Source organism: Canis lupus, chromosome 12, assembly GCF_003254725.2.
Source record: "Canis lupus dingo isolate Sandy chromosome 12, ASM325472v2, whole genome shotgun sequence".
Classification (NCBI taxonomy): domain Eukaryota; kingdom Metazoa; phylum Chordata; class Mammalia; order Carnivora; family Canidae; genus Canis; species Canis lupus.
Genome location: NC_064254.1, coordinates 49,002,680 through 49,017,234, shown reverse-complemented (window position 1 = coordinate 49,017,234; position 14,555 = coordinate 49,002,680). Strand labels below are relative to the sequence as shown.

Sequence of the window (14,555 nt, the reverse complement as noted above, 5' to 3'; positions counted from 1 at the left end):
AAAAGCAAACTGATTTCCATTGTGATGAATAATTATGAGAATTGTCAAACATTTTCCTACTATAGTTAGGAAAAGGGGCAGGATACAAAAGGGTATGTATATTAAGGCACAATTATAAAAATTATGCGTCTGAAAGGTAACATGAAACAAAAGCAGTTATTTTAAGGTGCTGAAATGAATAGCTTATACATTATTAAATGTTAGATAATTTCAATCTCAACTAAAATGTTAAACGATGACCCAAATCCCATTATATTCAATAAAAAAGGAAAGAGGGGACGCCTGGGTGGCTCAGCGGTTGGGTGTCTGCCTTTGGTTCAGGGTGTGATCCTGGGACCTGGGATCGAGTCCCACCCTAGGGCTCCTTCGGGGAGCCTGCTTCTCCCCCTGCCTGTGTCTCTGCCTCTCTCTGTGTCTCTCATGAATAAATAAATAAAATCTTTTTAAAAAATTTAAAAACGAAGGAATACTATATACTTAACTGCCTCTAATGTACATTTTCTGCTTTGTTTGCCCAGACTGGATCCCTTCCTCCCACCTTTCTCTAGGAACCATGTAGTCAAATATGGACGCAGCTGTCTTCCTAAAGCACCTGCCCTGCCCTACCTGTTCTGGGCATTTATTTGCTCCAATCTCGTCCATCATGATCCTCTTCTGTAATCATTTAAACCAGAAGTTCTTCCCGGAGGACCTGGGGAGTTACAATCCACTAAGCTGGTAATGACAATGATCCAGCCACAGAGAAGAAAGGATGCCTACATATGAAGACGAGTGTGCTGGACCCGAAGTCTCAGGTTTTGGTTACCCTGGACGCCCACATGGAGTCCTCCACTTCCATGGCCTGGTTGCGAACCCATCAATTTCCTACTCAAGTTAGTTTGAACCGGGTTTAGTAGATGGTCACCAGAGAAGCCCAATAACTCTGCAGCCCCACATAATCAGTGTAATGGAAAATGCAATAGATCCTACCTGGGGAGCTTTAGTGAGGAGAAGAGCGACTTCTGGATTATTGTGGTAGCGGGCAGTCTCCAACGGAGTCTGGCCTGCCTACGGAAAGGCACAGGGGAGGACAAGTGAGTAAAAGACGCCAACCCTGCACACACCCAGCCCAAAGGGGACACCACCCCTGCACACAGCACACCAGCACGTACGCCTAAGCCCAACAAAATATAATCACATGGAAGACCTGGCCCTGCTCTTGAGCCTCACCCCACTCAGGGAGGGAGCCAAGTCACACCTGAGGGCATAATGATTAACAACATACAGCAACAGAGGGTCGGTGCTGACCCAGCGAACAGTTAAGTGCTCCAAGAAGCAAAGCTCTGCAATACCTGCCCACCAAGGAATGATTCCTAGAAAAGAGAGGCGGGAATGTAAAAGACAAGGTCAAGCTGTAAGATTTCAGTTGTAGAAACACAAAGGATCATAAAATCCAGCCAAGCAATGAATGTTCCCTGGAGGACACCTGGAAGGGCGGATCAGGGCCCAGCCAAGTCTCAGGACCTGGATTGTAAAGAACAATTAGGAAGCTATGGCCATATCGGAGGCTCTAAGGAGATTAAGCCAAGAAGCAGGAGTTGATAATGGTGGGATTCAAAGAAGGAAAAGGCATCCTGGGACAGGTATAATCATGCACTACCCAATACAGGTAGGGGAGCTGTGAGGTGGAAAAGGAAGAAGAGGAGGAAGAGGAAGGCTTCAATGCTCCCCAACCCTCCACTCCACTGCTCCACCCCCTGCCCCTCTGAGTCTGTGCTACTTCAGGAGGGCGGAGAGCACAGGTCAGCCTCAAGGAACAAAGGGTGCTCGAGCTGGTGGCTGCCATCGGACCCAGAAGAGAGGGGGAATAGTGTGGGGTGGGATCCTGAGAGATTTTGGAGAGAGAAGAGTTTTGAGGATGATTAATCTGACAGTCATGTGGCCACTTTTCTGAGGACCCTATCCGTTTACAGGGCAGGAAATCACTTTCGGTAACATCCACTGGTCAGTTTACTTAGACACCTCTGACCTTCCAAGCTTTCCTGGCAGGATGTGCTCATTTGAGCTAGGAGTCTAAAGCCCTTAGGGCTCAACAACTCATGGGGCTGCTATGAGCAAGAGTTCCTTCCCTCAAAAGTCTACCTCTAGGGTCCTCAGCTTTAGCAGAACTCTGGCTCTTACAGAGTAATGCGCCTTGCAGGAGGTGAGGTAGTAACAACACACTCCATTCTGGAAAAGGGTGAGAGTGATTTTTAGAAACATTGTTGCAACTTAACTTACATTATTAACAATGGTCCCATCTGCTCCAGCTTCCAATAAGATTTTAACCACCTTCTTGTGATTTAGGGCAGCAGCAACATGAAGTGCTGTGTCTCCAGCCTGAAATCAATCAGAAGAAAGGCTGCTAAACTCCACTGATTATGGTTTACAGCCCTCTGGTTTTCATCCCATGGCCTGGTGGTAGCTTTTCAAATTAGGATTTGCCTTAGACTGATTGATAGGGGGCCCTTTGCTCAAGGGTTACGTGGTTCCCTTTAAAATGACCTGTGTACAAAGATCACATTCCTTTCTGACCAAGGATACCAAAAATCACAGGATGAAGTACAGGGAGCAGAATATGTCGGGCTGGGGTGGCTGAGAACGGGGAGACCCGAAGCCTTACACAAAGCTAGAATGATGGGCACACAGCCAGGGGCCAGCAGGCTAGCCATCACAGAGCTCTGCACCATGTCCCTCCGCCCAGGGGGAGGACCCCTTGGTTTCTGAGTGCTAGAATGAGCAGAAGCTGCAAAAGTGGCTACTTCTACAAGCACCTGGGGGAATGTGAAGGGCCCACTGGGAATCACTCTGTAGGCTCAGGGGGTTCTTCATTTACTTGGGCAGAGTCAATGAAGAAAATCAGTGTTCACTTAACACCAGCTGTTCTCAACCCCTTACCAAATAGCCTATATTAAAGTTCCAATTTTGGGCCCCCCCAGTGGCACAGCGGTTTAGCGCCACCTGCAGCCCAGGGCATGATCCTGGAGACCCCGGGATCAAGTCCCATGTCCGGCTCCCTGCATGGAGCCTGCTTCTCCCTCTGCCTGTGTCTCTGCCTCTCTCTCTCTCTCTCTCTCTCTCTGTCTCTATGAATAAATAAAATCTTTAAAAAAAATAAAGTTCCAGTTTTCTTTATACATAAGATGTTCAGACAGTCAACTATGAAAGGCTATGGACAATTGTGGCCTGATGGGCCAATTCCAAATGTAAACATTTGTATTTCCCCAAGAAGAAGGACATAAATAAGGCAAATACAGATGTGAAATAATCCATTCTCTCCCATTGGGTGATCAGGTAAAGCTCTGGAGAACATGTTTTCCTGGGCAGCATGAAAATCCAGCTCTCCTGTGGCCTCCCCGGAGAATGGCCAGGGAGGTTTTGGCTCATTGCTGAGTCACTTGTGTGTGTTGGGGGATGCTCTGTAGCAGTGGTTTCCAACTTTGGCTGCAAATTGGAATCAGCTGGGGGAGCTTTAAGCCCTATTGATGCCCGGGGCCCGCCCCCAGGCACTGATTTAATTGTTCTGAAGTGTAGGCTGGGGCACAGTGACTTCTCAAAGCTCTCAGGTGACTAAAACATCCTGCCAAGGTTGAGGAACACTGGTTCACGGGGTTTGGGTAAGGGTAATCAGCTGAACTGGAATCCTCTAGGAGCCTGTAGAATGACAGGATTTCGTTATTTAGCTGGGCCAGTGGTTCTCAATCCTGTCTGCACATTCTGGTCAAGAGCTTTCTAAAAATCCCATTTACCTGGATTCTGGTCATTTAAACTGGGGTAGGATTTGGCGATGGTATTTAGAATTTCCCTGTTGATTCTTATATGCAGCCGGGGTCAGAAACCACCATTATGGGGCACGGTTAATCTGAATAATGATCTGTTTTTAGAATTTCAGATATATGCACCCAAACTCAGAAAAGCCAAACAATCTATCACTTAGGTATCAGTAAATACCAAGACATTAAAAAAAAAAATCTAAACTACTGAAAAATCACACACATTTCCCCGGAACACTGTAATAATCACAGCTTTATTGCAAACCCCCACTCTATGGCACAGATGCGGATCACACACCCAATTTTACAGAGACCAGAGACTCCGTCAGCTCAAAGTGCCAGTGCAAGGAACGGAACTCAGGGAGTCAAGGGACATCTAATTCCCTGTTTCTTTATTTGGTCACATTCCTCTTTGTGGGTTTCCTTTGTAAAAGCATGAAAAGCAAAACCTGCCCCAGAATTTTCAGATGTTCAATGTGCAAATGTGGAGCTATGCACTGGAATGATAAGAGCAGGCTCTCCTAGGGGGCCAGATAAACCAGGACCGCGGGAACTCGGTGGCACCCCCACGCAAAGGCCAGCGCTGGCCTAGTCCCACACCTGAAGAGGCTCCCGGCGGCCTCTGCACCCGTTTGTGCTAACACACCTGTCAGCCTTGTGGGAAGGGGGCCGGGAGCCACGGGGAGGACACATGCACTGACCTGGTTCTTTTCATGGACAGAACAGAAAGCACTGAGGAGGAGCTTAATGATGGACAAGTGATTATAGCGCGCGGCAACGTGCAAACAGGTATCGCCTGCCTGCGGACAGAAATCAAACTCTGAGCACAATCTGAGCATTACAAAAAAAAAAAAAATCATTAAAAGACTGGCAGACTAGCATGTGTTCTCTAGAGGGGCTCGGCCTGAACTGGGAGCAGGGCAGCCGGGTGGCCCAGCGGGTTAGCGCCGTCTTCAGCCCAGGGCGTGATCCTGGAGACCCGGGATCAAGTCCCACATCGAGCTCCCTGCACGGAGCCTGCTTCTCCCTCAGCCTGTGTCTCTGCCTCTCTCTCAATCTCATAAATAAATAAATCTTTGAGCTGGGAGCAGCCCCTTGCCCGCAGATGCCGTGCTGCTGTCTGCAGCTCCCCCGGCCGCGCAGACTCTGCTTTTGGGGGCCAGATGCTGGATGCCCGCTGCCCCGAGGCCTCACCAGGGCTAAGACAGCCTCTGCCTACCCCGCACTTGCTAGGGATCCACTCAGCACGGCTTCCCCTGCAGCCCGAAGGCTCCGGACTATGCCGAATTAAGACCAACGGCACCGCCTTGGACATGAGCCCTTTTCATCGTGGGTTCGTCGTGGCTCAGGGCGGCAGGGAGAGCCGTCAGATTTTAAGATCACATGTGTTCTAAAAAAAAAATTCGAGCTGCATCTTATTGTGACCCCATAGCCCACACGGGGCAGAGCAGGGGGTGCAGCTGACAGGGCGGCAATCACAGCGCATAAAACCAGGCATGCAGAAAAACCCAGCATCAAGATCTTCCTTAGTGGTCACAGGCTAACCTGCTCCCACAGAGAACAAAACTGGAGACAAAGTCATGACATCTTGCAGGGTTTTCTTGATGTTTCCATTCTGACTTTGTTTAGAGATGACAGCCACTCAGCATAACCTTCTCCCCCAGACTAAGGGGGAGTCAGGCTCAAGGCCCAGGTTCAGGGCATTCTGAGACCTCAGCTAAGGCCGTTCTTTGAGAGGAGGCTCAGTCAGAGTCTCTAGCCGAGTGACTGAGGCACGGGACTTAGAAAAGGAAACAGGACACCTGGGTGGCTCAGCGGTTAAGTGCCTGCCTTCAGCCCAGGGTGATCCTGGGGTCGTGAGATCGAGTCCACATAGGGCTCCCTCCATGGAGCCTCCCTCTCTCTGTGCCTCTCATGAATGAATAAATAAAAATAAAAAAGAAAAAAAAAAAGAAAGGAAACCCCACTGCCTATGGAGGGAGGAAGCATACCCACGTGACCTCAAAAGTCAGGCCTCCCCCAAGAACCACCGACCCAGGGGCGCCTCAGCAATGGATCTGCAGAGGCAGGTCATGGAGCATCGGAAGAACTCCCCTGCGTGGCATCGTCTGCCGTTGCTAAACTGTACGTTACGTGGGCAGAGCTTTCCTGGGCTCGTTTGCCAGCACATGCCAGGAGAAACGTTGAAACAAACCCAGGCTGAGGAAGGAGGGGAAAGGCTGGGAGGAAAGCAGTGTTGTGACATCTTGATTGCTCTTCTCCTGCCCCTAGCCGACCCCTTAAGACATAGCAAAAAAGTGAATACTTTATAGATAGGCCCCAAACATTTTGCACATTTTCATTTTCTGTTAATACTCAGGTATGCTTTTGGAAGGGTTATTTCCCAAGGTGATACAAGAGAGCGCGAGAGAAGCCGGATTTGTTCACCCACGTTATTTTTGAGGTCGGCCCGGGACCCGCCCAGCAGGAGGACGCGCGTGCTCTGGGAGTGGCTGTTCTGGCAGGCCAGGTGCAGAGCTGTGTTCCCCGCCTTGGAGAGAGGCAAGAGAAGGGAGGACACGTTAGCGACACGCTTCTCGGCAGACCTGCACCGGGCAGGCTTAGCAGACGGGTGACAGACACTTGCAGGGAAAAGAAAAAAGTCAATGCTCACATTCTCTTCTTCCTGACTGGTGACCCCAGCAGGGCGTTTCGGTGGCAAGAGCATTTCATTTGGAATCCAGACAGGCACAAGAGTCACATCTGTCAGGAAACCTTGGCTCTGTCACTTACTAGTTGAAAGTCACTGGTCAAGACTCTTAATATGCTCAGTCTTGAATTCCTTACCTGTAAAACGGAATGTTGACCCCCCACTTCCTGAGGCTGTAGGGATGAATTCAGAGTGCCTAGGAAAAGTTTTATTTAAGGGCCAAATGCTGTGCACATGCACTACGTTACACTCCTTTTGGAGAGGGCTGCATCCTTCCTGCGCCACACGGATAACAGCTGTGGCCACAGTGCTCCACTAGTGAAGGAAAGGCAAGACAGGCCACTTCCTGCAAGTGTAGATCACGGAGATTTAACTTGTAGGCCTTGTGCAAGTCGTCCATTCTCGTATTTTTCTTGAAACATCAAAACGTGAACCATGGACCAAGTACCCACATAGCAGGCAATATAATTACATCCACGACTTACCATAGAGATAGAGACCCCCTTGCTTTTAGGGCTCTATCTTCAATATGCCATTTCAAAGTGACAACCCAGGAGCAGAATAATGTCCACGGTAATCTTACAGAAAGAATTCATGACATAAATACAACTTTTTAAAGCCATGCACGCAGTGCCTGCAAGGCTGCTGATAAAAGTAACAAGAAAAGCAGACAGCACAAGAGGAGATACGGTGTTGGCCTGGAGAGCCTAGGAGCATACAGGAGGTTAAGTATATAAGCTCAGGGTGATTGAGGGCTGTGCTAAGAAGCTGCATCAAGACTGCACCAGCGTGGGCTCAGAGCTGTCTCACTGCCTACGACAGCTCTTTCTCAGCCAGGGTCTGGACCCCACAGCACTGTCTGCCCATACTCGAGGAAGTTCTATTCCTCACCTCTTGAAAAGAGGAATAAGTTTTTATTTAAAGAAACAAAACAAAACACACAGAGGAAGCCTGTACGTGGCTGGTTCACCTACCTCCCCCTCACACCCTCAGCCCTAATTCCCCTGGGTCGAATCTTTCTTCCTTGCTGTTACCTGCAAGGAATCTGAAGATTTTAAGACTGAGGGCTTAGTGAGCTCAGTGGTTATCAACCTCCCACTGCGCCACAGAATCACCGGAGGAAGCCTTAATCCCGGTGCCCAGCTGCAACCCATCTAGGGGCTCTGGTGTACTTGGCCTGGGGGTGGATTCTGGGCAGTGCAGGCTTTAGTACTAGAAGTCCTAAACTCCGGGAGGCCCCTTGACTCCGGGAAAACTGGGATAGCCCATCACCCTACAGCTAGCCATCAGGTGAGTTTGGTTATTTCTACCCCGGTGCTCCCACTTTTTGTTTCTGTTTGAAGTTTTCCAGGAGATTTTAAAGCACCACCAGGTAGAGAGCCACTGCTAGCTTAGTTCTCAAAAACTAAGGGTCTGTTCACATTTTAAACACTCCGTTCCCTGTGCAAGGGCTCAGTGCCTGGATTGATGTAATTCTTACTGCAAAGGGAGTAGGTTGTCTCAAAGGTGTTGGCCTCGTGGGAGCTATTAAATGTGTTGAAAAACTGAGTGACGTAAAAGAAACCTAATGGTTCTAGAGCTGTACACCAAACTTTGCTAATAAGAAAGTATCAATAATGCTGAAAAATATTTGGATCAAGAAAGTTAAAAACTGTGGTTAGAATACACAAATTATGGTATGTTCACACACTGGAACTCAGCAGTAAAAAGGAATGAACTAATCATACGTGTCACAACATGGAGAAATCTCGAAAACATTAAGTGAAAGAGGTTTAGACACAAAAATGCTGCATACTATATGATTCCATTTATATGATGTTCTGAGAAAGGCAAAAACAGATTGGCGGTTGCCAGGAGCCGAGAGTGGTGGGTGGGTGAACCATTTCCACCAAGCCACACAAGGGAAGTCTTTGGGGGTAATGGAAACATTCTATATCTTGATTGAGGAGGTGGTTACACAACTGTACACATTTGTCAAAACTCCTATGACAATATACCTAAGAAGGCTGAACTTTATTGTATATGGATTTTACCTTAGAAGCTGACATTTAGAAAATGTGACCTACATAGATATACATAGCAGGCATTTTTTCCATCCTGAGTAATGAGTACTTATTTCCCAGACAGAGGCTGATACACTCACTGACTAAGTTCTTATACGACAGAATGTTCTCATGCAATGGAATATCATTCAACCTTAAAAATAGAAGGAAATTGTATCGTTTGTGACATGTATGAACCTGGAGCACAATATGCTAAATGAAATAAGCCAGAGAAGTAAATCCTGTATGGTATCACTTATATGTGGAGGGTGGGGAAGGTAGGGAGAGGTTGCTAAAAGGGTACAACGTTTCAGTTATGAGTAAGTCTAACATAGATCATGGTGACTATAGTTGATAAACTGCATTAATAATAGAACTGAAATGTTCACATCAAATATTTTTGGGGAAGTGTAAACATGTGAGGTGTTGGATGTGTTAATTAACCAGGTGGGGGGCAATCCTTTCACAATGTATACATCTATCAAGTCATCACTTTGTACATTTTAAATACCTTACAATTTTACTTGTCAGTTGTACCTCAATAAAAGTGAGGGGAGAGGGGACAACCTTTTTAGAGGCTTCCCCAGAGGCTGTGGCTGCTGCAAAATATAGAAGTCTTTTTCTAGGGTAACACCTACTTTTGCTTCTGACAGTTGCTACTATTTTATCCAGAGAGATCTTGTGGCTTTCCACAATACCTTTGGGATCCATATAGGATGGGAGGCAGAGTGGTGGAGAAGATAGACTCAGGCTAGTTTATGGCCCTAACTGTGTCACAAACAAGTCACATGTCATAGTTGAGACTACTGGCTCCCACCTAGGCTTCCCTATCCATTAACTGGGAACCACCCACTTCTCAGAGTTCCAGGATCTAAATATACAATGCGGATCCACCTACAACCCATGTTCCAGACAATGTACCACTTGGAAGAAAGGAAGCAGCCACCAGTCTGCCAGGCAGTGACTCAGGCATTACTGGAGATATTATGATGCATGGCTTGCTTCTTTTCTTCAAGCTTTTGTCCCATGAGGGAACCATGAGAAACATTTAACCTATAAATGACAGCACAAAGCTGTGTGTAGTGTCGGAGGAGCTGTGCAGGAAGTAGCCTGATGGGCCTTTGGAGAGGGAGAGGCCACTGCCCTGGGAGTCTGGGTTGGAGGTCTGTAGGCGGAGATGAGGGGCAGGCTTCCTCAAAGGGAGCAGGCAACAGGAGGGACAGTGAGCCCACTGTGAGCAGAGGAGCCACATGCTGGGAAAGGCACAGGGAAGGAGGCTGCAGACATAGACTGAGGCCACTGCAGGGAGGTCCGAGACAGCATCAGGCTGCAGAGCTTTACTGGAAGATTCCTGGGCAGAGGAGGAGCAGGATGAAGAAGGGACTAGGCAAGTGGGCCGATCTGCTGTGAGGCTTCTGAAGCAATCCAGAGATGCACTCATTAATAATGAGCACAGAAGGAGGGGAAGAAGACATGATGTGTCACTGCAGGTGAGACAGGAAAAGGAGGGAGAAGAGGTGCTCCTGGCCTCTCCCTGTCTCCATGAGGACAGGGCTGCTTGCCTAACCACACCCTAATAAACCAATGGGAAAGCAGTGAGAGCCCGGAGAATTCAAAGAAGTCAAAGCGACTCTAGTGGGTTCTCTGGCTCATCACGGAGATTATAGGTTCACTAACAAGTTCCAAGCTTTCATTTCCCCGGCTGGGTTCCACGTGCTCCCCTGAGCTCTCACTCTGCTCAGAGAGGAGGCCCCCACAGGGACAAAAGCCCGCAGCCATCCTCACCTGTGGACGAAGGGTTCTAGCACCTGCTGGGCCTCACCTTGTTCTTGGCAAGCACGTTGGCTCCTGCTTTAACGAGCAGTTTGGCTGACTGGCTAAAACCGTGCCAGGACGCTTCGTGTAGAGCCGTGTTCCCATCCTGAGAAACACATACAGAAACAGAAAGCACATTGCCGAAGACCTAATTCATCTCCTTAGTATTGACACATCAGTGTACTTCGAGGGCACACCACGGGTCCTTTCTCAAATGGGGCTTTTCATTGGAACCACAGAGCCCAGAAAATGATTTCAGTGGCCAGTTTCTCCCTTCTCCCAGAAACAGTACATAATAAGTACCATTTAGTTTCTTAATTTTTATTTTTTGGGGGGGAGGGGCGGAGGACGAGAGAGAGAATCTTAAGCAGGCTCCACCCCCAGCATGGAGCCTAATGTGGGGCTCAATCCCATGGCCCTGAGATCATGACCTGAGCTGAGATCACGTCGGATGCTTGAATGACTGAGTCCCCCAGGCACTCCAGCAAATACCATTTTAGATTTATGATGTATAATAGATGCTTTAAGGCATTAGGGCTTAAATCTCTCAAGGAACCCCAGCTGAGAAAGGCTCATCCACAGGTCATGTTTAACCACAAGAGGACATGATGTTCATTCCTTCCCACCTCCATCAGCCTTTGGGGTCTGCTCTGCTCCTGGCCCCAGAGAGAACTCTGCAAAAATCAGGCAAATGAAGAGTCCGGCTTCATAAACTGCCAGGCCCAAGGGCTGGATAGACAGATTCCTCCTCTCATCTTCTCCCCCCAGAATTTAATCTCATCCAGTTCAGGCCAAAGTCTCAGGGACCGAAACAAATTAGCAGACACTGAGAAAACAATGACTTGTAAATAAGATAAACGAGTGCCCCTGATATGTGGCTTTTAAATAAAAACTAACCAATGGACACACACAGCTGGCACTTGTTTACCTTCCTATAAAAGAAATATTAATTGCAGTGAAGCGAGTGGGGTGCGGGTTACGGGGGGGAGAGGCATGGAGAGGAGAGGCACAGAGACCACCCGTGCTGTTCCAGGTCAGGGCGCAGAGTGTCCACTCCATGAGACTGGCTCACTAGCACTGACACCCACAAGGGGAAGGCAAGGTAGTGTCCCAAAGGCCAGGGAGTGGGATGGTGCTGGGAATGGTAGTGGCGACGCATGCACTGGCCCGTGGGCCCTACGGCACAGGGCAGGAGGCAAAGGAAAAAGTGACTGGGGGCGCTGGTGAGGGCACTTCTGGCGTGCTGCTGCTGCTCTGCGTCTTGACGGGGGGACGGGGGCCCTCATACGGATGTGCCCACTTAGTGGAAACTCACTGAACGGCACGCTTATGATTTGAACATTTTTCTGTGTATATATATATCACACTTTAATAAAAAGTTGTCTAAAAAGTAAACACCGGCTGAGCTGCGCTTAATTATGAAGTCCCCTGTTTTAAGACTGTTTAATGAATGAAAAGCAATGATTAATATATCATTGGGATTTCTTAAAGAACTAGTTTTGCTTATTTTTTCCTTCCAATCTATTTCAAATAAATTGGTCACTTTCTTTTAAAGAAAAATTAGAAATAATCCAGGGCACATCCCTTCCCCCATCGAGGCCTCCACAGATCATTATTAAAAGACTTTTCTTCTTTATCATTTATATTTATGTGGTCGCACATTGCAGCCACAGAATGGGAGGAAGGATTTAAAAAAAAAAAAACAATTTGTTGGAATATTAGTCTTTTAAAAGAAAGTTTGGGCTGATTTTATCATGTTAAATCATGAGTGACAGGACTCAGGATTGATAACACCTTGAACAGTCACAAGTTCCCAAAGCAGGGTCCTCAGGCCAACACGCCCCATGTCACCTTGTCTTGGCGGTCCAGAGCACAGCCCTCCTGGATGAGCGCCGCGATGACTTCCGTGTTCCCCACCACTGTGGCCCGGTGCAAGGCGGTCTGATCCCCCTGCAGAGTGATGTGGATGCAGGAACAGCAGTCAGCTCTCCCGACCCCACCCTGCAATACTCAAACTCCCCTACTCTGACACAAGGACATCTCCTCTCCTCAACTGGAGCAGACTGGCCACCATGCCAGGCAGAGCTTTTTTGTTCACAAACTCAGTGGGAACCTTGAACCAACCATAGAACAGCTTCAGTGCTGACCTCGAAATAAGGGTCAGGCACTCCCCCGCCGCCCCAAGGAATGGCAGTGTTTGGGGGGATTATGACTGTCACATCTGTGAAAAGTCTGAGAGCTAGACTGTGTGTGCTATGCGATCAAGCCAGCAATCTTTACTCCCTACTGAGTCCTCCCGTTGTCTGCTTTCTTTCAGAGGAATCCGTATCCAGCTATGTCAGCTAGCAACACTCATGATTTGATGATGGGTGCATATTTGTGGACTGATCTGTACAGGCTGAGGGTAACGTCGAGGTTTATGCTATGTCATCTGAGGACTCCAGGGACTATAAGCTACCACTGTGTATGTCTATGAAGCCTCTTCTGATATTTCATGACAGCATCCTCACTGATTTATGCTGCCATTTGACCCCTTTCCCTGTGGTCAGATGCCGGGGATTGCTGACCTCCTCTTTCTCCATCAGGGCATCAAAGGGAACTTGACTCTTTCCCCTAATTGCATTTGAGAGAAAGTAAGATGATCAAGATAAGAGAGGTTCTGAAGTCTCTAAGAGCACAGCTCATCTCTGACACGTACTCCGGAAGTCAAGTCGAGACAAATCAAGTCAGCCTGGGGTCCAAACTGGAATAGAGAGATGGGTGAACAGTGTGGAAAACTTCTGGTAGGAAAGGGAGGGGTGCAGGGCAAGGGGGCCAGATGTGAGTCTTGCACAGCCTTGGGAGACAGCTGTCACCTTGTTGGGCCTCTGGTACTTCACCTATAAAAGGAGGGATGGATGGTCCCCAAGGTCTGTCCCTTCCCTTCTTGGGTTCTATGATTTGGTTGGTGAGAGTTCTGCATAAATAAAATGTTCTGGTGGAGCACCAGAGGAGCAAAGGACATACTCTGGGGCATCCCTCATCCTTAGCCCAAGAGAGGAAAGAGAGACAATTATAAGACAGAAAATATGGAGATTTTTTTGAAGAGGGATGCACTGCTACCTATAAATAACCTTAATGAAATCTGATTCTACTTATTAAACACCCTAAAATTTAGAAAAAACAACTATGCATATTAAAATCACTTAATAAAAAAAAATCCTGGAGATGGATGGTCGTGATGGTTGTACAACAATGTGAATATACTTAATGCCCCTTAACTGTACAGTTGAAAATGGTAAATCTTATGTGCATTTTATCATAATAAAAAGAGCATATAAGGCGATTTAAAACTCAAATTCACTTCCTTAAAATTAAAAAAAAAACTCCCTTTAAAAATCCATAAGGGGGGGCAGCCCTGGTGGCTCAGCGGTTTAGCGCCCCCTTCAGCCCGGGGTGTGATCCCTGCATGGAGCCTGCCTCTCCCCCTGCCTGTGTCTCTCCCTCTCTCTGTGTGCCTTTCATGAATAAATAAATAAAATCTTAAAAAATAAAAAAAATAAATAAAAATCCATGAGGGGAAGTAATTTTTATTTTTTTCCTTATACTTTTAAATATCTTCCTATTTTTTATATTTAAGATGTACAATTTTAGCAACAGGGAAAACTGCTATTTATTAAAAGTCTAAGCTGTAACAATATACCAATAATAGGATTGTCCATGGCTCAGAATCTCTTCTCACTATTCATGTGTAGAATTAAGGGATTTCTGCAGCGTGATGGGTCAGGACATCTAGCTCTATTATTATTATTTTTTTTTTATGATAGGCACACAGTGAGAGAGAGAGAGGCAGAGACACAGGCAGAGGGAGAAGCAGGCTCCATGCACCGGGAGCCCGACGTGGGACTCGATCCCGGGTCTCCAGGATCGCGCCCTGGGCCAAAGGCAGGCGTCAAACCGCTGCGCCACCCAGGGATCCCTCTAGCTCTATTATTATGATTCATCCACTGCCCCCAGCATTTCTATCATGAACCCTCCCTCTTGGCATTCTAAACCATTATCTCCATTATAAATTAGATTAAGACTTGGTTACCTTCTTGTCCACCATCCCAGACCCCTTACTCAAAGACAACCCTTTCTGCATGCCTTGCAGTCACAAGAAGAATGTGGCCACTGGATCAGCGGGTGCAGGAGGTGCATCAAACCATTACACATTCTTCTGAAACATGCTAGGAAGTA

The 14,555-nt window shown here is 47.5% G+C and overlaps 1 protein-coding gene across 14 annotated transcripts in view; it reads right to left on the bottom strand.

Annotated features, from left to right (window-relative positions):
• ANKRD6 (ankyrin repeat domain 6) overlaps positions 1-14,555 on the bottom strand; it is a 197,863-nt gene that overhangs the window by 22,383 nt on the left and 160,925 nt on the right. For 10 of the 14 annotated variants that reach the window (XM_025444491.3, XM_035697733.2, XM_025444490.3 and 7 more), the window contains 6 exons: positions 12,189-12,287; positions 10,345-10,443; positions 6,223-6,321; positions 4,493-4,591; positions 2,260-2,358; positions 970-1,047 (listed from right to left, as the gene is read on the bottom strand). In XM_025444491.3, the coding sequence (XP_025300276.1) occupies positions 970-1,047; positions 2,260-2,358; positions 4,493-4,591; positions 6,223-6,321; positions 10,345-10,443; positions 12,189-12,287 (573 nt within the window). The remainder of the gene's footprint in view (positions 1-969; positions 1,048-2,259; positions 2,359-4,492; positions 4,592-6,222; positions 6,322-10,344; positions 10,444-12,188; positions 12,288-14,555) is intronic. The other 4 variants (XM_049092358.1, XM_035697735.2, XM_035697736.2 and 1 more) reach the window with 2 other exon arrangements.